The sequence below is a fragment of the Photinus pyralis genome, unplaced genomic scaffold, assembly GCF_008802855.1.
Source record: "Photinus pyralis isolate 1611_PpyrPB1 unplaced genomic scaffold, Ppyr1.3 Ppyr1.4_LG5, whole genome shotgun sequence".
Classification (NCBI taxonomy): domain Eukaryota; kingdom Metazoa; phylum Arthropoda; class Insecta; order Coleoptera; family Lampyridae; genus Photinus; species Photinus pyralis.
In genome coordinates, this window is record NW_022170596.1 from 32,776,575 (window position 1) to 32,800,038 (window position 23,464).

At 35.3% G+C, this 23,464-nt stretch overlaps 2 protein-coding genes across 9 annotated transcripts; one reads left to right on the forward strand and one right to left on the reverse strand.

Moving 5' to 3' along the window:
- Nucleotides 1-652: 652 nt before the first annotated feature.
- Nucleotides 653-22,259, reverse strand: LOC116171214 (sodium-independent sulfate anion transporter-like). Of its 8 annotated transcripts, none has more exons than XM_031487938.1 (8): nucleotides 22,232-22,259; nucleotides 2,681-2,848; nucleotides 2,419-2,628; nucleotides 2,152-2,372; nucleotides 1,763-2,102; nucleotides 1,412-1,714; nucleotides 903-1,361; nucleotides 653-854 (listed from the first exon to the last, which is right to left on the reverse strand). In XM_031487938.1, exons 1-8 carry the CDS (start codon nucleotides 22,242-22,244, stop codon nucleotides 811-813), a joined length of 1,758 nt encoding a protein of 585 aa, XP_031343798.1. In that variant the 5' UTR covers nucleotides 22,245-22,259; the 3' UTR covers nucleotides 653-810. The 8 variants fall into 8 exon arrangements, with proteins under 8 accessions (XP_031343798.1, XP_031343793.1, XP_031343794.1 ...); XM_031487933.1 differs by lacking the exon at nucleotides 22,232-22,259 and adding an exon at nucleotides 20,349-20,502; XM_031487934.1 differs by lacking the exon at nucleotides 22,232-22,259 and adding an exon at nucleotides 19,953-20,109.
- LOC116171216 lies at nucleotides 10,295-11,936 on the forward strand. Its single transcript, XM_031487939.1, has 2 exons — nucleotides 10,295-11,041; nucleotides 11,096-11,936. Exons 1-2 carry the CDS (start codon nucleotides 10,550-10,552, stop codon nucleotides 11,789-11,791), a joined length of 1,188 nt encoding a protein of 395 aa, XP_031343799.1. The 5' UTR covers nucleotides 10,295-10,549; the 3' UTR covers nucleotides 11,792-11,936.
- Nucleotides 22,260-23,464: the final 1,205 nt, after the last annotated feature.

The following is a 23,464-nucleotide window of genomic DNA, read 5'->3' on the forward strand; positions in this document are numbered from 1 at the left end:
TATAGTCAACAAAAATGCATCAATTCATGTCTTGGGCATTGAGATAATGCTGTTAGTGTTTTTCCAAACGATCTTTGTGCATAAATAACGATTTTGAAAACTTGGATGGAAATACATATGGCCCCCAAAAAATGCATTAAATTCATGTCTTGGCCATTGAGATAATGTTCTTGGCCTTTTTCACAACGATTCCGGTACAACTTTGATATGTTTTGAGCAGAACACGCCATAAACAGCAGAATTTTTTGTCGTCCTTATTTCACTGGTGCCTTTAAACACTGAAAGTGGATACGGAGCAAGTTCATACTTGAAGAATTCCGCGAGATCATGATCCTATTGGTTCTGCGTATACGATAAAAATCCGATCCGGGAAAACTTTACTGTGTGAACGAGCCGTTACGACAGGTGGGCGAGCGGCGCGAGGGTTTTTAAACCTTCATTTTGGGCTGAGCACACTATGTAACGTTAGGGACTCGTCGAATTCTTAAACAGAATATATTTAGGTATAAGTATACAAAGTTACAAAGACTTCGCAATTTTCTTGGATATATGACGAATTTGGCTACAATTTGACTGTACTATTTAGAGAAATGGGGATTTTAGTTTCGATCCCTGATAGCACGTCATACTATGCAGGCTTCTTAAAAAGTCGTTAAAGTTATACGTTATTTATTAAAATATTAATATACACAGGTGTCGAATAAATTAAATATATTCTCCTCTTCTAAAATCACAGTAGTTAAGGGGGCTACAAAGCCTACAAAGATTCACAGAAATTTACAATTTATTGTAAACAGTGCGCAAATCTAATTAAAATCGTACCATGAGCGTAGGTACTCCGTTTGGTGCCGCTGCTGAAAAATCAATATTATTAAAAATCATAAGACAATTTAGCACCGCACCCTCGATAATATCCTGCAGATTGCCATCCTTAAAAAAGTCCACCAACTTTTGATCTACGCCTTTACAGATATTTCTGACGTTCATTTTAAAGTTCCAAAATATAATATTTTGCTCTCGAAGTATCAGATCGTCGGCAAGAACTTTAAAGTTTTTCGCCACTGTTGCGTCAACATTATTTATGTACTTTCCATTGAGTACGACCGTTACTTTGGGATCGTAACAGTCTTGTATCACTTTCTCCCTCAGATATTCGGCCGATGGAAATTGGAGACTTCTACTCGGCGTTACCACGAATACGTCGCCTTGTGGAAACTTCTCTCTTTCAATCTCAATTGACGGTCGCGCGCTTGAATGAAGTACAAAAAGAATGTTGCTACATATTCCAATTAAAATTCCGTATTCCAATCCAACTAAAAGAGATGCCAGTAGTGTAATGATGAAGGGTATTAAATCCATCTCTAGACAAAAGGTTATAGTTTTTGGACAGCGAACTGTGCAAGAGACTTACTTTTAGTTCTCCAAAGCGTGATGATTGCCTTATAATCAATAAGGTGGATCATTGCGCAAATTACCACAGCTGCCAAGGTCGCTTTGGGAATAAAGGCAAATGTGGCGGTTAGAAAACCGAGAGCAAGCAGTACCATTGCGGTAACTACAACACCTGCTAAAGTAGTTTGCACTCCCGACGCGTTATTGACGGCAGTTCGGGTAAAAGATCCAGTTACCGGCATTGATCGTATGAAAGACCCAGAGAGATTACATAAACCCAAGGCTATCATTTCTTGAGTCGCGTCAATTGTCTTCCCTTTCGCTAAAGGATGTGAAATTGATCAACCAAGTCCTCTCATTAAGAACTTACCGAAAGACTTTGCGATGGCCACATGCTCCAGAATGGCGATCAGTGGCACAAAAGCAATACTGCTTTCGTACTGTTTAATCATATCCACAAATGAGTACGTTTGGTTATTGAAAACCGTGCTGAATGGTGGTAATTGGATCGTGGGCAACCCCTTGCCGATATTACCTGTTAATTTAAAAGGTTTGATTCCATTCGTGTATAAGATCCATGCAATTAACGTTCCAATAATGACAACCACAGCGTTACGTGCAATGGAGCATAGCCATAGCACTTTTCCTAAAATATTTCTGGTGGTCGAGAATTCCGGGCGACTGTTACGATTTCCATAGCGTCCCACTTGCTAAAATTCGTCGCTAGTAATTTCATTATTATTTCTGGCGTGTAGCTACCTTTATCAATATTAAAAGGATAATAGTGGATACACCCAATAACGAATCCCACCAGCTTATGTGTGTAATGTTCTTGAAAACACTAATCCAAGCTTCCAGGAACTCGTTAGCCTTTCCAGGTATTCCCAGCAGACTCTTTATTTGCGAGGAGCCAATCTGTATGGCCGCGGCCGATGTAAATCCTGCTATGACGGGGTACGAAAAAAACTCAACCAAGAATCCTAAAGTGGACTGTACTGATTTATTTATTAGTTTTGAATGGGTTACCTAAGTGCAGCAGACCGAGTACGAAAATAATCGCACCCGATAGGAACGTAATCAGCACCGCCATATCAGGGCCCAACTTCTCAACGTGGGGTTGCACCATTAGCGCCATAATAGCTGTGGGTCCTATATTTACGTCTTTACATGTTCCAAAAATGAAATAAACTATACAGTCTAAAAGTCCCGAGTACAGTCCGTATTGCGGAGGAAGACCTAGATAGAATATCTCATATGGGCAGATGGCTTGACGTGTAGCGTGCTTTACCTGCCACTATTGCGTATGCAATTGCTTGAGGAATTTCCGTTAAACCGACTGTGAATCCGGCAACGATGTCCTGGAAAAAGGTCGCCAGGGTATAGTGTGGAATCCATGCCGTTACGGGTATCCTTTTATTTACTATCGTCTTCCAGTTGATCGAATTGGAGTCGGTACCTATAAAGTAATTTAAGTATAAGTAAACAGCCTTCAGTTGTAAAATTTAGTTGCTCAACCAAAGTATAACCGCGTGCCCGCACAAGAAATACCTTTAAGAAACATGATATACTGAAAAGAAAAACGAAAACGAGTGTTTTTAACTGGGAATTTTTACGAAAGGCAAACGGAAAGTGAATGTGAATGAGAAAACTTGAATGTTCAATTCAACGATTGATTAGCTGCGATATCTGTTCCCGGCAACCATGCAAAACATGAATATTTATTTTTGTTATGTTGATAAATTGACTAGCTTAATATATACAGTGTTATTCATTTAGAAGTAGACATAGTGATTTTCTTGTCTACTTTAAAATGGCAACTGAAAGACGCCTAATTTATGCAACCAAAATAGCATGCGCTCTAGACTCTCGATTTTAAAAAAAGCGACAGTAAATAGTATGATTTTACGTTATGATGAAGGGATATTAAATTCAGCCGCTATTTCCCTTAAGTTTCTTATCGGATTGTCTCTCATAAAAATTAAAATGTTCAGTTTCAATGCCTTATGAAAGGCGTAATACTTTAATTAAAATCTAGGTAACACCTAATTTCGTTATAGTAGGCAATTAAAGATAATAAGAGATCATTAATTAACTGTTCGGTCAAAGTAAACAATTAAAAATTTACTAATGATTGATTTAGAAAGACCTTGTAATAAACTGCTTCCTTCTTAAACTTTCCAAAACCAGGGAAAATAAATAAAGACATCAAAAATACCTATTGTTTACGAAGACGATAGAGGACAAGTTATTTTTAATCCCTCGAGGTATAGCGTAAGGTTCTTGGAGTATTGGAACTGTTATTACAATAAAGTACTTACACTGAGCAGCGAGTATGTTAATAATAGCTAAAATATTAATCCGATCTAGATAACATCTTTCTTTTATATAATGCATTATATAACCTAATCTCTACTCTAATAAGGTTGAGCCAAACACAGGTTTCCCTCCTATGTTTAACATGCAAAATTTCGATTTACAGTCATAAGGTATGCGATAATGAGTTCGGGACGTATTGGCCACATTTGAATATTCAAAACGTTTAATTAATTAGTATTTGGTTAATTATCATACCTTGATTGGGTTCGTCACATTTGTACGGGATTCTATCCATGTTGGTACGCGGTGGAAGCATAACTGAAGGTCTGTCATTTGAATGTGCGAGTGTGACCCTTTTTATGTGACATTTTTTTATCTGATAGCACTTAGACACAATATTCTAAGATAAAAGTAACACCGTATTAAGTACGAACTCGGATGGCACTATTTAGAAGATTAAAACGTTAATAACCCCAATAACCATTTAAAATTAACCATACCAGACTAAAAACAATGATAATGTTTTAAAACATAGAGAAGGTTGCAATATTTTATTTCCATATACAAAATATTTCTCTCACTTCTGTACCTACGTCACTGACATAATTAATGGCCCTTCAATACCTCAGCATACTAGTATTCTAGTGATTTCGTTTCAAGGTACGGCAAGGAATGATATCAATCAATGCTGAGTTCGTTGTTATAAATCGGTAACAAAGCAGGTAGAGTAATGGGTAATGTTTCAACCCTCGCGGTAGCGCCCGAATAAAGTCATTGATTTACATATGGAACCAAGGGAACAATGGAATCCTTGCTTTGGTTCGCCGAGTGTTTAAAACGCCCTCCAGATGGTACAGGTACGATTTATCGTACAACTCATCGTAGGACTTGGATCGATAAGGGCGTAAGGCCGTTTGCACGTTCTTTGCACACACAGCGCTTATTTATCGGACCAATGATTGGATCGCATCCCAATGTTGACAATTTCACATTCATTTCAAGTAGCTAAGAAGTGTTGAAAGAATGAATAACAAACAAAAGAATTTATTTCAGAACTTAAAATGCAATCAATAATCAAGAAAAACTTGAAATAAAGAGGGGCACAAGCCCATTACATCTATCCCACACGCAGGTTGTCGACACAAATAAAGAAAGAAAATCTTAAAAATTACTTACAGTTTTTCAAATATTTTTCAATGTTCAACACGGGCAACACTTAGACTTTTACTAAGCAGGAGAACCTTCTAACAAAGTCTCGTTATGCACTACAAACTGCTTTTTCAAACCGACGTAACTTCTTCCGTAAAAGGAAAAACCGCATTAATTTTTCAGATTATTCTGAATGAGAGGAAAACTGTTACTTCAAGCAAACAGAAAAACCAATTACTTCATAAAATTAGCGTAGACGTACACGCTCTTTTATCCGTCGTAACTTCCTTATTTTCCCTTTTTAAACAGTGCAATTTCCACTAGATCATCATAATTCTCTCTTCGTCAAATTAAATGTAACACGAGTGCATGCACTCTTCTATAACATAAGTACACGCAAAAGAAATCTACGCCTGTAGCCTTTGTTATCGGCTCTAAAATACACATGTGTTTCGAAAATCAATTTACTTTCCCGATAATACCGTCTTTATGGTGCCCGAGCAGATGCCACTTAAAGGCACTCGACCAAATGTTTCTTAATTCTAAATAACGCAATCTTAACATCTTATTATTTAAACAAACAAATTTACATGAATGATATAATTTAAAGAGAAAATAAACGTGTAAACAAATATAGAAAATGAGCTCCTGAGTATGGCTATAAATTTTGAAACGGGTGTTAAATTTGCTTTTATTCCAAGTGGCTATGAATCAAATTTCGTTTAAATACCTTCATAAATAAGAAAGTTTGCCATTCGACTTATAAATGGTCGAGATGCGAAAAGGGCACTGAGAATGATGATCGATTAGGCTCAACTTTTGGAATTGCGTTTTATATGGCTAAAGCTATGCGCATATTTAATTTCATGCAATTCGGTTCATAACTAACAGAGATGTCTTTATTTTTTAGCCTACATTGACAATTCACGAACTCCGATCTACAATTAATAATCCACCTGAAAAATTGCATCGTAATCGGTTCATTCGTTTATGAGATAGCGTGCTAACGGACTGACGGACGGAAAGACAGACGGACAGACACCGCAAAATTATAAACTCACTAGGAGCTCGTTAACAAAGTAACCAAATAGACACTAAAATTACAAATTCCGATGCAATAAACCAATTCCGTACTTATTTGTGATAAAATCTTCCAGATTTAAACTAAATTAAATCATTTACGCATACAGGAACGTCCGTCCTTATCTTCGGCATTATTTCAACCCAAAGAACGTCCATCTGTCGTTGTTTACACAAGACTATTCACTATTAAGATTAAGATCGATATTCAATATATCAATATTCAGGGTGCCCATGATGTATGGAATATAGTATATCTCAGTAAACATCGAATGTATACCAAATTGTTCTATATGAAAGTACCTTGTTTAATATTTTATTTCCCATAATAAGGCAGCATTCAGTTGTTTTTATTTCAGAAAACAAATGAGTAACGAAAAACAATAGCATTTTTTAAATAGCAATGCACCTTTTCATTAGGATCATTTGATAGGGATTTTTAAATTCTCTTTTGGATTATGTAACATGTTAGTAATCTAATACAAGAACATTTTTCAAAAAAAATTATTAGATATAATAACATCAATAAATTAATCTAGATATCCTATATCAAAATAAAACAAATGAACACATAGGTACGTTTCTTGTTAAACCTTGAAGACAAAATGAAATTAGCAATAAAATGGTAACAAATTTGTTTTATTGTGATGTAGGATATCTAGATTAATGTTATTGATGTATTATAAGTTTTTTTGAAACATTTTCTAGTATTAAAGTAGGTACTAACATGTAACATCATCGAAAAGAGAAAAAAATCTCTATCAAATGGACCTAATGAAAAACTGCACTGCAATTAAAAAAAATTCAATTGTTTTTCGTTACTCATTTGTTTTCCGAAATAAAAACAATTGAATGCTGCCTTATTATGGGAAATAAAATGTTAAACAACTTTCATATAGAAAAATGTTGTACCCATTCGATATTTACCGAGATATATACTATATTCCCATAATGTTTTTAAGTGGACCATTAGAAGTATCTCAGGAACGGTTTGGAATTTTGATTCGGGACTCATTACCTTTTTTGAATAATCGATCAAAAAGAATCATTTAAAATATATGCAAGATTGCTGCTTTTCCGGTTGTATCAGAAGGATACCGGAACTTTCTTATTTCAAATGGCACTATCTTTTCTGATGGTATTTTTGAATTCCTCATAAAAAATCAGTATGATTTTGCTAATATGATGCTATGTCTAACTGACATGGTTTCGAAGTTATTTGACATTTTTCACAGTTTCAGAGGTTCTGTTGTTTGACGACTTAGCAAAATGTTTTTTTCACGAACGGACAGCTGCAAAGCTGCTCTATTAAATGATATTCGTCTGATTTTCAAATGTGATTCGAAAATAATACAAATAAGATCAATTTTCAAATGCAAACCATATCTTGACTATGTAGGAAAGACGGACAAAAAAATGTACTTGCAAAATTTTTCTAAAGTGAACAGTTTATTTTAGTTTTTCTTTTAGAAAAATCTCTCGCCGTTTTCGAATAATAAATTTTTAAAATTACCCCTACAAATTCAATTTTTGACATAAAAACTTGAATATCGACGAAGCCCTTGGAGCAAAGGGTCAACTATGGGGTCGTTGTACTTCAAATTCGAGGTAGAATCCGAAAATGTAGAAAAAATAGAAAGTTGATGGCTACTTCCGGTATTTGCGGAAGTGGCGACATCTTCAAAATATTTGAGTTCAATTCATCATGTGCCAAAACCCTTATAGGACTTATCAGTTTAGTATAATTTTCAAACGTTCTCCATATCTTTCCAACTGACGCTTGTCAAGAATGACCCTGTATAGTACCATCCACATGACACATCCATACTTTATTATCCTTAATTTTTATACCACACTGGTGGACATTATTTATTATATTATTTAGTTCTTATTAGCTAGATAGTGGCCATTTTGAGTACTGTTACCTGCAGACGGTACGTCATGGATTATTTTTTACGTGTTATTCTAATTGTATGGCAAATATACGAACCATCTCATAAAATAATTCTGTTTGTAACATTTTGATGCTCTCTAAAGTAGCAAAATAAAATAACTCGTGCAGGTTTCAAGATCAGTAATTAAACAAAGCAGATTACGTGCCCACTATCGTACAGCGCTCTGAAACGAAGTGACGAATTACATGAAAAAAGTTTACTGAAGAAGAAAATTCGAGGGAGAAATTTTATCATTAGACAATTTCTTCCAATACTCGATCTCGATGGGTCAAACTATCTCTTGTCAGGCAACAGTTAACCCAAAACTTTTTTCCATTGCACGCAAAAAAACCTTACACCAAGAGCAGCCATCAAATGTTGTGCTACTTTGAAGAAATGATCTGGAGAGAAAACAACGCATTCGTATCATTATTTCTCCAAGGAGCGCACTATTTAAATAATATTCAATATTTTGGTATACCCAGCTACCTACGAAAGTAAACGTCCACAGTTAATGCTATAAGTACATAAACATGATTTACAAAAGATAAGAAAAGTATGCTATAGTTCTCAGAACGGTAGCTGTTTTTTGTTTAATCTTGTAATTTTGGATTTCGTCAAGCACCCCCCCCCCCCCACCTCATAAATGGATACACATAAAATTATTAATAAAATGGATTATGGAAAGCTAATTGCCAGTCCTTGCACAGATTCAATCGTATAATTTATTACCGATGAATAAATTGCGACTATTATTGCTGAAAAGCTGAAAAGGTCAGCAACGCATTATTTGCCTCGCAAAATGTGTACAGAAGGACAAGGTTTCGCTTTGGTTGATATTATTCACAAATTACTGTCGTCACACTTTAAGTAAAAAAAAAATATAAGTGATTATTGCGTAATCTTTCGATGGGATATTTAATTCACATACCTCGTTTAGGCCGTTTAACGGGAATCACGTCCATTGCGATACACGGTAACACAAACACTACGTACCTATGTACTATTGTACGGATACCTAGTAATTACTGACAATTATTTCAAGCATTATTTCGTTATCAACAGGTGTTGTTACAATTAAGCTGATGAGTTATTGTTTGATTTTGCTATAGGTAGTGTAACTAATTAAGATCGAAACTGGAAAAAGGAACTATTGAATAGGTTCGTATAAGTAGCTATATTAACATCCAATTAGCCACTAAACGCAAAATAGATTTGAAGGATAGATAATTGGTTATTGTCACATCTTGTTTAGTTTATGATGTTGACATTCTAATTAGAGTTAGCTAAAACTGGCAGTAATGGAATCTGGGATATCTACTGCATTTGGAGTTGAACATGTTTCAAAACTTTGGGGAAAAACTCGGGGAAAAATTACCTAATTTTTCCTTTAAAAATTAAAATGGAATAAATTCCTCCATTTGGAAAAGTTGTTTGGGGTTTGGGGCACCGAATTTATTACAAAAACTTCCAAAAATTAGCTAATGACTCTTCAGAGCATATCTCATACGATTAACAAACAAATCATTATACAGAGTGGGATAAGTAGGTATCTCTTGAGATATGAGTTTTAGATACCATGCGATGAACTGGAACTTTATCTCAATATTGGAACAGATTCGTTCCACTATCGAGATTAGATGTTTGGCTGATGAGTAGAGGCAGGGCCGCATTTAGCATGAGAAATTATGCCAACTTTGTAGTAAGATTGTGGGAAATGTAGGGCTTCTCCTGCAATTTTGTTGTTGAAGACCCTTAATTATGGCGCCTAGCTATTTTTATTAATTTCATGATAGTACCTGAGGGGGGGGGGGGGCTTAACTACGTCACGTAGCCGTTAGATTCTCTAAAACATGATTCAGTGATTACATTTACATATTTGTATATTGGATTTGATTTGTTTACTTAAAATACGTTATTGAAATTGATGTAATAACGGAAATATAGTCTTCAAGAGTAAAATAAGATAAAGCCCTCCTGTTGATGTAATTATGCGGAAATATGAATAAAAATTAAAACTCATAATTAATATAAAAAATGTCTTTACGACTAATTAAATCAATCTGAGCAAATTAGAAGAAATAAAATGGTATTAACACTTTTTGTAAAGAGTAAAAAATATTGCATATTTCTCGAAACAAATTTTTGTTGGGGTATAAAATGCTTTTAATTGGGAGGCGGCGAGAGGCCCATAGGCGCAAAATACGCAAATTCGGTCCTGAGGAGAGGATCTTCCACTGAAATTCAATTATAATCAATGACTTGAATTTTTCGAAGGAGACTCTTTTTATGATTCATAGTTGCAGAAATGGGGAAAAAATACGCGTATAGGAAAATTAAAACAACCGCTAGCTTGGACTCCCCCGAGTTCTAGGTAATAACATATTATTATCGTATTGCATTGGGATATAGTGTCGCCTTGAATTTATACGTTACTAGCTATTAATGTATCAAGGGAATTAAGATGCGGTGAATACCCGCGAGAAACATGTAATTCTCGAGGCCGTAGGCCGAGAGAATTAGTTTCTCAAGGGAATTTGCCGCAATTTAATTCACGTGATGCATTCATAGTTTTATTTCATACTGGTTTTAAATATTGAAACGAATAGGAAAAGAATAAAATGATAAAATGATGAATAAAATTTTCGAATAGTGGGTGTTGCATCGTTGTCTTGGTGATGTATTTGTTTGACGTTAAAATAAATACGTTAATTGAGTTTACCTATTCTTCGAATTTCCGAGTTTACGATTTGGAAGATCCCATGGAATTTGAGGAAAACTTTTCTGAGGATGTTCTCAGTGAAATTGCGCAGGCTGAAGAGTGTTTGGTTCCCATAAAATCTAAAAAGGCATATAAGAAGGAATTTGACCGGTTTTGCACGTGGCGACGAGAAAAAAATGTAACAGGAGCTTCTGAAAAAGCTCTTCTTGCCTATTTTTCGGAACGATCCAAGATATGTAAACCATCCTGCCTGTGGACGTATTATTCTATGGTGAGAGCGATGCTGCGTTTGCATGAAAAGATTGACATTTCTAAGTATGGTATCTTGATTTCGTTTTTAAAAGCGAAAAATGTAGGATATAAACCAAAGAAGTCACAGGTGTTGAGTCGAGAACAAGTAATCGAATTCCTCCAGCGCGCCCCCGATGAAAAATATTTATTCGTGAAGGTGAGTGCAATCAAAAATATTTCCACGTTTTTTGGTTGATTTAACCGTTTTTAGGTGGTAACTGTATTGGGAATAGCTGGTTGTTGTCGGACATGCGAGCTAGTAAATTTAATGGTTGGTGATGTTGAGGATAGAGGAACTGTTTTCGTCGTAAATTTGGTGGATACAAAAACTCACAAAGATCGTTATTTTACTGTTATTGATGAGACTGCGGTGGATTGTCTTGGTATTCTTAGAGCTTACATCAAATTGCGCCCTCCCAACGTTCCACACAACAGATTCTTTTTGAATTATCGCAATGAAAGGTGCACTACGCAACCAGTGGGGAAGAACTCATTTTCAAAATTACCCTGTGAAATTGCCAAATTTTTGAAGTTGTCGAATCCCTCTGGTTACACGGGGCATTGCTATAGAAGAACTTCTGCTACTTCGTTAATTGAAGGAGGGGGCGATTTGTGCAGTCTTCAAATGCATGGGGATTGGAAGTCTTCAAAGGTTGCTCAAAGTTACGTTGATCAATCGATGCCGCGAAAAATGGATGTTCAAAAGAGGATTTTTTCAACAGTTACAGAAAAAGCTTCCACTTCGGTTACGACTGATATAGGTTGTATGGTAACTGGTAGCAGCCAACATCTTTCTTCTGTTTTCGCGAACTGCACGTTTAATCATTGCAAATTTGATATGGGTGGAAATTGCAACGATCTTAATGCTAGTGTCGATGTAACGAAGTGTGATAACATTGAAAATTAACGTGATCTAGTTAAGATTATGTCAACCCCGCCATGAGGGAATTAAGTAGCCTCGAATTCCCGTTGCCAATGACAGCGGGAATTCAGACGTTGTTTATTTTGTTTAAAACAAAAATGTTATGTAGTAGTTAAGATACCAGTATGAAATAAAACATAAATAACCAAGTTTAGGACGCATTATGACCAATGTCCGTGGAAGAAATCGTTTCGGCAATACATACCCCCCCCCCCCCCCGAAAATTGGCTTTCGGAGATTTGCCCCCGGAAAATTTGCAACTTCGGTGTATTAAACACAATTCATTCGCGGTAAAAAATAAGCACAATTTTATCTTCTTCAGAAATGACGCATTCTGAACTCATGTGTTACTATATGACCGCTTTCTCCGTCCGTCCGTCCCTCCGACGCATTAACAACTCGTAGATATTTAGTTCGTTCGTGAGATAACCGAAACTGCAGTAGTAGCTTCTTTGAAGAGTATCCCTGTCTGCCAAATTTATTTTTTGGACTTTCTATTGAAACTATAGGAATGCTATCACAGCATGGAAAGGGCGGAATCAGGGTAAAGCAAAATAGCCTTTTCCATCCCAATAGCTGTTGCTGGAATGAGTCTGTAATTCCTTCCCGTTCCAAACGTAATTCAATGTTTTATCAATACCGAGATCAATACGCGCTGCTGACAAGGTGAAGCAGTAAGCACTAACATATCAGTATATCTACCATGCGTATAGGTATAGCAATCAATATTCTTGAAGCCGTTAAGTATTAGAGATGCAGAATTATTTTTGAGTCCGCTTCTTCATGGCAGCACCAAAATGCACCTACGAGGGAAGTTTGTTTTTTTCGACGTCTTTAGCTGATGTTACAACTTGTTCGTTTGTAATGGCATCAATGGAAGATTTCCAAGTTGACTAAAGAACTCTGTTGTTCTTTGAATTTCTCAAAAAAGCCTTTGCAATGTTTATGTGCAGGTACATGTGGAAGTATCAGTTTCTTAGTTCCTGCGACCCTCTCAGCTCATGGCAAGCAATATTATTACAATTTAAGAAAAATATAATTTTAAACATTTAATTTACAAAATACTAATGTATTGCAATTGTTTTCTTGGCATGACTATTTAGATGTCAAATTTCTTAAACTAATTGTAATGGCCTACCGTTTCTAAAAAAAGTCTTTTTAAAATCTTCTACAGTAGGGTAGAATTTGAACTTGACAGAGTAACTAGCGTTAAATATAACAGTGTATCGTTAATGGGTATTTTTCACAATAGTGGAGAGAAGAATTTATCTGAATATCGAAGTTATTTTTATAATTAGATAAGCGTCATTAAATTGCATATTGTACCGAAGTGAACGCTCGGAGAATATGAAAAAAACATTCGCTCTTCGACAGCGGACACGTAAAGTAGAACCGTGCAAATATTGCAGTTTAGACGCAACAATTAGCGTCATAAATTGATGGTTTTATAGGGGGTTGGTCCTATAGTTAAGCCTAAAGTGAATTATAGAAGTGAGTAAAAGAGGAGAAACTTAGTGACAACATTCTTCGCAGTCAAATATAGTAAACCTGTACCATTGTATAAAGTAGTTATTCAATGGCTGTAATACATTTAATTAAGAAGACGTATTTCAGCTTCATTGTCGAAATGATCAAATTTCCAATTCGTAAATGGACATTTGAAATAATCAAGCGCTTTGTTTTCACACGACAGCGATGTATTATTAACCAGCTTGGTCTCAAGTGACACAGACTTCATTTTTTTTAAATAACTCGACCGTTTTCCAAAATACCGTTCTAGGTGGTTGGGGATTCCTCAAAGTTTTTATAGAGGTGGTGTAGAATAAATTTCGTAGAAAATGTTTTTGGGATACCTGATATAATTTATTGCATTGTAGCTTACTTGATTGTGATTTACGAAATAGCGTCGTAGTCATTGGGCGCGTTCATAAGACACAACTGTTGTGGAACTCTAACCGATACGGCTTATAATTACGTCGCTGCTTTTACGCTCTTTACGGAACAGTCGGCCATTTTTACTAGCGCTACACATGTCAAAGTAGGGAACGTGACATAAGACCCCAACTGTTACCGATACGCTACGAGGTAGCGTAGCGGTAACTGTTGTGTCTTATGAACGAGCCCATTTTCTTCCAGCGAAGAGGATGAGGATTTAAAAAATTGCCCTATTGCATACATTTTTAAAAAAATCAGAAATCCCATTCAGGTACCACAAACTTAAAGGAAAAATGTGACAATAATTGAGTGGAATTTAACCTGGATCTTAAATTGGAATTCAAATTGGCGCATAATTAATTCAATCATAACCTGAGATTCCAAAAATATATTACCAAGCAAAAGAAAACAAAAGTACAAAACCCAGTAATAACAATTCTAAGGCGACATAAAGCTTTTTTGTACACAACCCGTTCACAGAACGCACATAATAAAACGTAATTACGTTTGCAGCACGTAAATTTTCAACTACAGGGTGGTTCGCTCTCATAGTTGGCATTTCTTCAATCTACAGAAACGAGACCCCCCTGCAATTTACATAACAACATTAATAATAATAATAATAATAATAAATAGTCTTTATTGCATTAAGAAAGAATATATATAAAAAAAATTATGAAAATTAAATGCGGGGCGAGCTTCAGTTATCCAACCATCCGATCTCTTTACGTTTATGAGTGATGGGTGTAATGGGGGTAATGTAAAGGCAATTTGACCATCTACTTGCAGTTTGCATTGTCGATATTTTTGTGGACACCATTTGTTTGTAAAACTTTAGACTCGCGCCTCGACATTCTTAACATATTAACGTAGCGCAGTTCGCTTTAATTTCTACTGTACCTAGGGGGTAGTTCAAATTTCTTTTCGTGACTAAAAATCGTATTTTAAAATGCCAAATTTCGTTTTCACTTTCTCTAGCTTAAACGGTCAGAAATGGACGGTTCCCAGCACATATGGACACTTTTTTTCGGAGAATCTGAATCTGTTATCAGAATTTCCACAACACGCTAGATGTAGAAGCTACAGGCTTCCTGATTTCTTCTGAACGCCACATTGGATTTTTACGGAATGAGATAGAGAAAAAAAAAGAAATTCATTTGAATGCATCGCCATCATATCCATGTTGATTCAACAAGATCTAGTTACCCATGGATATTTTGTTGAGAAATTGTGATTTTGAAAGTTTTCTTGTAAATTTATGGGATAGTTATTTACATAAAAGTCCGGAAAATGATACATTACTGTGGAAAGGAAATATTGAAGTGCGAGGCCCCTCGAGTCGAGGGCCGAGTACTTTAATTACCAAGGTCAGGTAATGTCATTTTACTGACGAGTTTTGTATTAAATTTTGCCCGAAATCGTATTTTATTTCATACTGTCCGGTAATGTTCGATTACACTATCATTTTGAGTCCGGTAGGTGAGTTATTACAGCATCAGAGCCGGTAAGTGTCGCTAAGCAACACTTACCGGACTGTTACTTGTATACATCAAATTTGACATCTTCACACAATTAATTAAAAACCCCAACATAAATTTGGCTGTAATTCTTTATTTCAAACATTAACATTGATTGTAAGGTGTAAGGTGCGAAGGCAATAATAGACTTCTCTACCGTGGTATATATACTATTTTTTTCACTACTAGCACTCGAAATCCTCTAAATTAACATATTATATTGATAAGAGAGTTAACGGTTGGACAGAATTGTTTGTTTCTTAATTTAACATGTCAATCAAGTACGTGGAAGTACAAGTAAAACAGGCCGTATTTTGTTCTGTCATTGAGATTTTTCAAAGAGTAATTTCGTTCGAATTTTTTCAAAATGTGATAATTTTAGGTATGTAATTTCTCTGGAAATTACGAATGGTGGCAATTATTCGTTTTAGAGAACTTGTCTAAACGTTCATTGAGCGAAATTTCGGGTTGTGTTTTCTAAAAGTGACAGCGTGACAGTTCTCATTATTGACTACTAGTTGATAATAAAAAATTATTAACCACTTTGAACAAATGCCGAGAAAGCCTACTTTACAAGTGGAAAAAAGGTTAATAATCATGTCATCAGACGCTAGTAGTGAAAAAAATACGTTACGATATACGTCCGGTAGTACTTGTAACAGTACTCGTTTAAAACATTCTTGACTTGGCTCCTAACGTCGCCTCGTCCATAATGTCTTAGCTCGTACTGTTACAAGTAACCTACCGGACTTATAACGTAAATAACTATTAATATAACATTTCAATTTTATATAGCACTTTTGATTAATTTCAATCTGTCAGTGATGACAGGAGTCATTATAGACATTTGGAAATGTCAAAAATGCGGCCGGTAAAGTGACAGGTGCGGCCAGTAAAGTGACAAGTGGCAGGAAACGTCGTCTGTTCTGCCTCTGTCATGGAAACTACCATTTCCTGACAGAAAGTAGGCATGAAAATGAAGGTTTCAGGACGATTTTAGGTAAAATTATAGAGTGTGGCACGTTATTATTTTTCCTATTTTGTCGTCTATCTCCGAGTCTATCTCATTCCATAAAAATCCAATATGCTTCTACACCTAGCGTGCTATGGAATTTCGGATAACAGATTCAGAAAGTGCCCATGTGCTAAAGAGAATCGTCCAATTCTGACGGTTCCTAACAAAATTTGACATTCTCAGTTTCTCGCTGATATCTCAGTTATTTTCAAAGATTTAAAAAAATTTTAAAAGCGTTTTTTCAGCCAAAAAAAGGAGCAACTTTGCCCCCGTTTAAGCTACACATCCTTTCAACGCCACAAGACAGTCTAAGTTTTTGATAGCCTTCTGCAAAATTGCTCGGCTATACCTACATTAATTTTGAATAAGCAACTCCAAACCGTTGATTTTGATTTAGCGTCTGTGTTTGATCATGCCGAGAATGTTATTGCTCAAATTCAATCATTAAGGGCGAACGCAGAAGAAGAGTTTCACGAAATATTTAAAACCCCCAATGAGAAAGCACATTCTGGATACAGAGAAGGGTTGGAAAACAAGTTCATCGCAGCTGATGATGCGGAAGAATATTTCCGAAGAAGTATTTTCATACTCGAACAATATTGACCAGTGTCTAATACAGCATCGAGACATATTGAAGAGTTTCGTTGGCCTTCTTCTCAATCATTATCAACATGAGTTGACTTAGTCAAAGAAAACAAGCGAGAGATTGAAGAGAACAAGAAATAGGAATACAACGATTGGCTACTACCGAGGCTACTACGTCGCATTCAAGTTTTAAAGAATCGTCCTACTTACTTCAATTGTACTTGCCGTTTTTGGAAAATCCTGTTTTAATGTATCTACCTTCTTCAGAATTCAATGTACGAAAACTAGTATTGTGCCATTTCCGTTTATGATCTTAAAAAGCGGATAACCGAAAGCGCAAAAGGTAAATTCATTAATAAAATAAAAAAATAAAAAAATAAAAAAGTAAAATCATTGAGTATACATTGAATTCTGAAGAAGGTAGGTACATTCGTCACATATTTATTTAAAACGATTTTGATGACGATCTCGAAGTTGGCCGTGATCTTTTTGAACCAGATTTTCAGAAAGCAGCAAAAAACAATGGCAACTAGTTTTGATTGGGGATTTATTCGAAATCTCAATCGAGCTCTCGAGAGAGGATTGCTCAGAATCGGATTTTCCGAAAACGGCATGGGTACCTATAGGTAATAGTAAGTGATTTGGGTACATTGACTATTGAGGCACACTGAATATAATCAGGTCCATTAGTTCAGCCCCCTATTTTTCGCAAAGAACAAAAATTACGCTTCTATTCGAACGACCACTTTGAACTTTTCATGACGCACAGAAAACCCACGAAGTAATTACAAACTAAGAACTGTTAGTACCAAAATAAAGGTAACTTTTATGCCAAAAGCAGAACATCAGGTCTATGAATCATGCAATCGATAAAAAATCTGTAGATCTTGTTCTAAACCTCTCTCTCCCAAAGAGTGAGTTTCCCCTTCCATGTTTAGAAGTTCGAATTTCTTCAGGTGTTCTCGAAGATGCACATGTGTGACCTTACGGCATCGTTTTAGATTGGTCACGAATGATAAATTGCGGTCACATATTCGATTTTCAATATCAAATATCGCGTGTTTTTGAAAAGTCAAGGTTATACCAATCGTACTACGAACACAATTATTTTGTACTGTACAAATGCGGACATTGCAATTAACATAAATGAAATTATTAACGAAACATTAATTTTTTTTTTACTTACCTGATGAGTGACTTCGTGTATTCATTTCTTTTTGTGCCGTTCTAGTTGTACCTTAACAATTTTCGCGGATACATACCGAATACTGACAACATGTGAGTCAGCGGATGGCATACTGAAGAATTTAGTCTGGAATGCTACGTCATAAATATTTTACTGACGCAATTTGATCAGGCAAAAGACAATATTTTTTATTCCCATCATTCCAAACCGGCACGTGATTGAATTTTTGTGTGTCGATAGCAACTTTCGAATCGACACACATTGACCTCTCATTGCATAATGCAACATAATGTACAGCCAAAGCCAAACACGCGTTAAAATTGTGCGTAGTATGCAGAAAATCAATTGTTTGTGGGATTTTTGGGATGAAGTAGGTGACCCGTGCAAAATTTTAGCGAAAAGTTGCCATTTTTGGTCTATATACCTACCGGAAGTACTAATTTTATTGTCTATCAATTCAATATGCACTTTGCCTCGCATCGGCAATTGAATTTTTTGTTATTTATACGACAATTAAGTGATCATAATAAGAAATATAGCACCGGATCTATTAAAAATAATAGACTTTTTAATACAACATCGAGAAAAACTCAAGGTCCAATTCAAAATACCAGAACTAACAGAAGGTATTCGAGAGAACTATAATAACTTTATTATAATTATAGGGTGGATGTTTGGATATAGATATATGTATTGTTTTTCCTTCTGAAGGGCGTCCAATTTTATGCAACCAAAATAACTTCTTAAAACAAATAAAGATCTGGCTGCCACATTAATTAATTTGAATATTGCTGTTTTGGCTTCTATATTTTTATTTGCGTTCATGTGGGATGTATTCAACTGTAGGAAAAGTTGATATTGTCAATTGGGATAGTGCCGGTAACAGTTTAAGGAGCGGAAGAGATTTATTTTCTGTCCAAAGTAACAATATTCAAACTAATTAATATGACAGTCAGTTGTTTGTTTGGTTCAAAAAGTTATTTGGGATGCATAAATTTGGCGCTCTTCAGCAGATATTTTGTCTTTTAAAAGTAGACATAGGAAAAAATAACACATAAATCCCTATGTCTACTTCTTAATAAATATCACTGTATATTGATATTCTTGGCACAACTGCACGCAAAAATACAAATTGTAGCTATAGAAACAGTTATAGCTCCAAAATCCGACTGAAAGTCCGGTTAATCACTGGCGATATATTTATTTTTGGCGCGAGAATTGGAGATCGTAAAATCAAAAGTCGCGTTTTACCGGCAGTACCCGACAACCAAGCGACGTCGCACAGTTGGTGTCATCTCGTCTCGTTAAATATTTAAAGTTTATTATGAATGAAGAGCTTTGGTAAGTGTAATAATTATTAATTATAAAGCATCGATTCACAGAGGTGAAGGTAACCGTCGCTAAGATCCAATTTTCAATTCCGATTGGGCAATTTCCGAAAGATTGAAGGACCTTACCAAGTCTGTTTGAATATGAAGTATGAAAATCATACTCTGTCAATGGGCACTTTGATAATATGAGGTTCGTGGTGACCTTAATTATTTATGTAAAATAACGGTATATTCGATTTATGGTAATATTTTGAATTCTTTTTCTTAAAGTAACCATTATCCGGGCCAATTGAGGCCGTTTGTATTACATTTTGTCATTTATGAACTCTTTGAAATTGGATTTGCTAAAAATTAGTTTTTTCATTTAAGTAGGCTTGATTAAAATTCAAGAAAAAAAATATCCATCACATGGGAGGATTTTAATTATAACTTTGTTATTGTCTGTGATATTGAAGTATGGGGAGTTCACGTGGCCACGATTAGTTTTTTAAAATTAGGAGCTAGCCGTGGAACATTTAATCGTTGCGTAGAAAAATTTCAAGTTTGCATTAGTAAACCCATTGTAGTATATACCTACCATCAGGTGTCGCCAGATACAATTGCATTTAAAGTTTTCGCGCGGAGACTTGGTATGTGATGTGTTGTGATCGTTGTGATTATATACTGATTTTGACCGTTGATTATGGTTGTCATGATACAGGTTCGATTTGACAGACGCTGATAAGTAATTTTGCATGCCAACTGAATATTTGATGAACTTTCTTTATAAGACTTCTGAAAGAACAAAGAAGCGAGCTGTGAACAAAACTACACAATGTGTTGGATGTAATCGCATGACGTATGGAAACTAATCTGAATCCGCGCGTTGTCAATGTTTATATATTTGTAAATAATACAGATAAGAGTAATTATACTTTCTTATTAGGTCTGATTAATAATGTTATGGAAGATGTACAATGTAAATAACACTTACCATTTTCTAAACTAATATATGCCACATTGGACATATCAGCAAGTAAAAAAACAAAAAACCGACAATCAGTCACGGTATTTAAACAATAGAACGAGGCAGTTCATGATAGAAATTTAATACAAAATGATTTTATTAAACACGCAAGGCAATGTTTGATATACCCTATCTAACAGATAAGACTCAGCTGACTGTATAGTGTATATAGTACAAAAGAGGTAAAAGAGATAGGAAAAAAGCTAATTACCTACCTATATACCAATTGGAAGGACTGACCCACATGGTCGAAATCGAAAGAAATTGTTTCCTTAAGTTTCTTGAATGCAAATGTTACTATCATGACTGACCCTAACTCAAACAGAAAATTCTACCACAACAGAGGAAGAAACCTTATTTTTTTAGAATTTGAATATTTCGTGTTTCTGAGAAGAATTGTTTATTGTTATATTGTGTTATTGTTGTATTGTTGTATTGTTTATTTATGTTCATAATTCAAAAAAACCGGCATCTAAATTAAGTGTTGACCATGGAATCGTCCACTATACGAGCGATAATAAGTAAGTTGCAAATCGAACTGAACGTGGGGAATTTTATCTTGAATATTATGTAACAAATATACAACGGCCAACGTAAATAAATTGGTCATGTAATACAGATAGAGTTATTACATTTCGCCGCTAGGTAAAATTAGTAGGTACACTTCCTACTTAATTTTATGGAAGATACAATGTACCTACAACACTTACCACTTTCTAAATTGGCATAAGCTACATTAAACATATCAGTGATCAATTGACAAAATTGATAACCATTCTTTCTAAATTAGCTATTCAAGCTGCACAAGTTTTCTATGCACATAATTTAAACAAACAATTGGCATATAAATTAAGTGCTTAACCTTGGAATCGTCCAGTGTTGCGATAAGTAAATTGGTCAATAGGCGAATGCAATTAATGTCGGTTAATGTAGGGAATTTTATAATCTTGTTTAGTCTCGGTTTTAGTGTAGGTACAAATATTGAAGAATTTCCTTGGTCAGTTCTGTGCAATAGCCTAAAATGTGAAAGAGAGTTGGGTCCAGTATCTATTATATATAAATAGTCATTACGACTACGTTTTCCAATACGCAGTCGTATAGTGACATTCCGGTAATATGTCGATAATTCGGATTTTTTCTGTCTCGTCTTTCAATCTGAGATGAAGCAATTAATAGTGTAAATTGGCTCCGATCAATCCCTCTGAGGGCTGCTTTCCGTTTTAATTAAATTACCTGTCAGATAACTTACTATCTCGCTTCCTATCTATATGAATACCCTTATGTTTCTCTTAGTGTCAAATACATTAAGGTAACGCTAACAAGAAAGACCGACCTTTTATACCTACTTTAGGTAGGTACCCTTACAAAAGTTTGGTAATATTCTTAGGTTCTTGATGTGGTTCAATGTAAATTCTTATTGCAATTTTTTCGTCTTATTTTATAGTATAGGTACGTTGGGACCTACCTTTCGCACCTTACTTTCCAGGCTAGCTCAGATAATCAAAATTTGGAAAAACACTAACTCAAACTGACATCTAAAAAGTTAAATAGGAATAGCTTGGATAGACTATGCAACTTCCACACTGGCGTATCTTGGAAACCAACTTTTTTATTCCGTTTATAACAAGCAATACCTAAGTGTCATGAAAAATACAAAAATTATATGCAGTGATAATTAACACTAAATCAAAACATGTTCTTACAATTTCTGCTGGCCAGATACTTAAATTTTTATCCTAATAAACAATATAATGGGCAATTCTAAGAAAGAATCAAATTTAAATTGTTAAATAAGCGTATTCCCTAAAATACGGAAGAAAATATATGCGATCTAGTTTAATTTAACTCGCCAGTAATTCGCATCAAACGATAACGATTAAAAATATAAAACAGTACCGTATCTTCATTGGAGTTGGTTGATACGAAGTGCCTCGTTGATTATTTATTGATATTTATTTATTTATTGCCCCTCTTGTTCTAGGCCCTCAACAAGCTTACAGTACAGAGTGACCCGCATAATACTTTTTAGCTTCTATTCGCGCATCGATTATCCAAAACTTCATTAACAAAACAAACGCAAGCAAAATAATAACAACAACTGGCAAATTTATAACAAAGCGCTGCTTATTTGTATGTTCCATTAATTATAAGGAGAATCTGCCGGATTAAAATGCAACTGCGGTACTCCAACGGCAACGTACATTAATTTCTACGCACTATTTTAGCAATTTCAAATACGGCTGATGTTGAGTTTCGAATTATTTACTTGCGCGACGAACTTTCGTCGGAAGCTCGCGCGTCGGCGTGGTAGCTTCGGTTCTCTTTTACAGAACAAAAATAAACGGCGTTTAATTACAAAAACGAAATTTAATGAAGGCAGTAAAAAAAGAAAATCCAGCGGTAAGCTACAATACAAAATATGTAGACGGTGTCGGGGGCCAACAATCGGGGAGAGGGAGTGCTTCGGAAGTCACCAACGGGTTCGGAAATTCTGCTTCTGGTCAAGATTAAGAAGGGCGGTGTAGAGGTGCTCAATGTCACTCGAACAACAGACGCCGTTCCAAGAATGCGGACGAGTTTCGAAAAATGGGCGGCCCACTTCCTAGCGGGATGAAGCAAGAAAAACAACATAATGGGCGGAAAAGCAAATGCGGGGAAGCGAACAATCTTCCACTCTGATAATTAGTGAAAGGGAAAGTAAAGCCCATCACAACAATGAAAAAAATACAGGAATAAGAAATATGAAATATGGAATAAGAAATAGTGACGCCCGTACACGAAAACACAACAAATAAATAGCAACAGACTATAAGCCATCAGAACACTCATGCCGTTTGAATTTATGGAATATAGGTAGAATACGCGTGCGCGCCTCTTCTAATGTCATTGGTTCGCAATATGAAATAAGGAATAAAAATTCGACTGAACGAAATTATTATTTCTTATTTCCTAGGCTTATTTCATATTTCAGTGTTGTGTGCAAATCCATAAAGATCAGTAGATTGAAAATTGTTATTTCTTATTCCTTATTTGTTATTTCATATTTCTTATTTCTTATTTTTTTCATTGTGTGATGGGCTTAA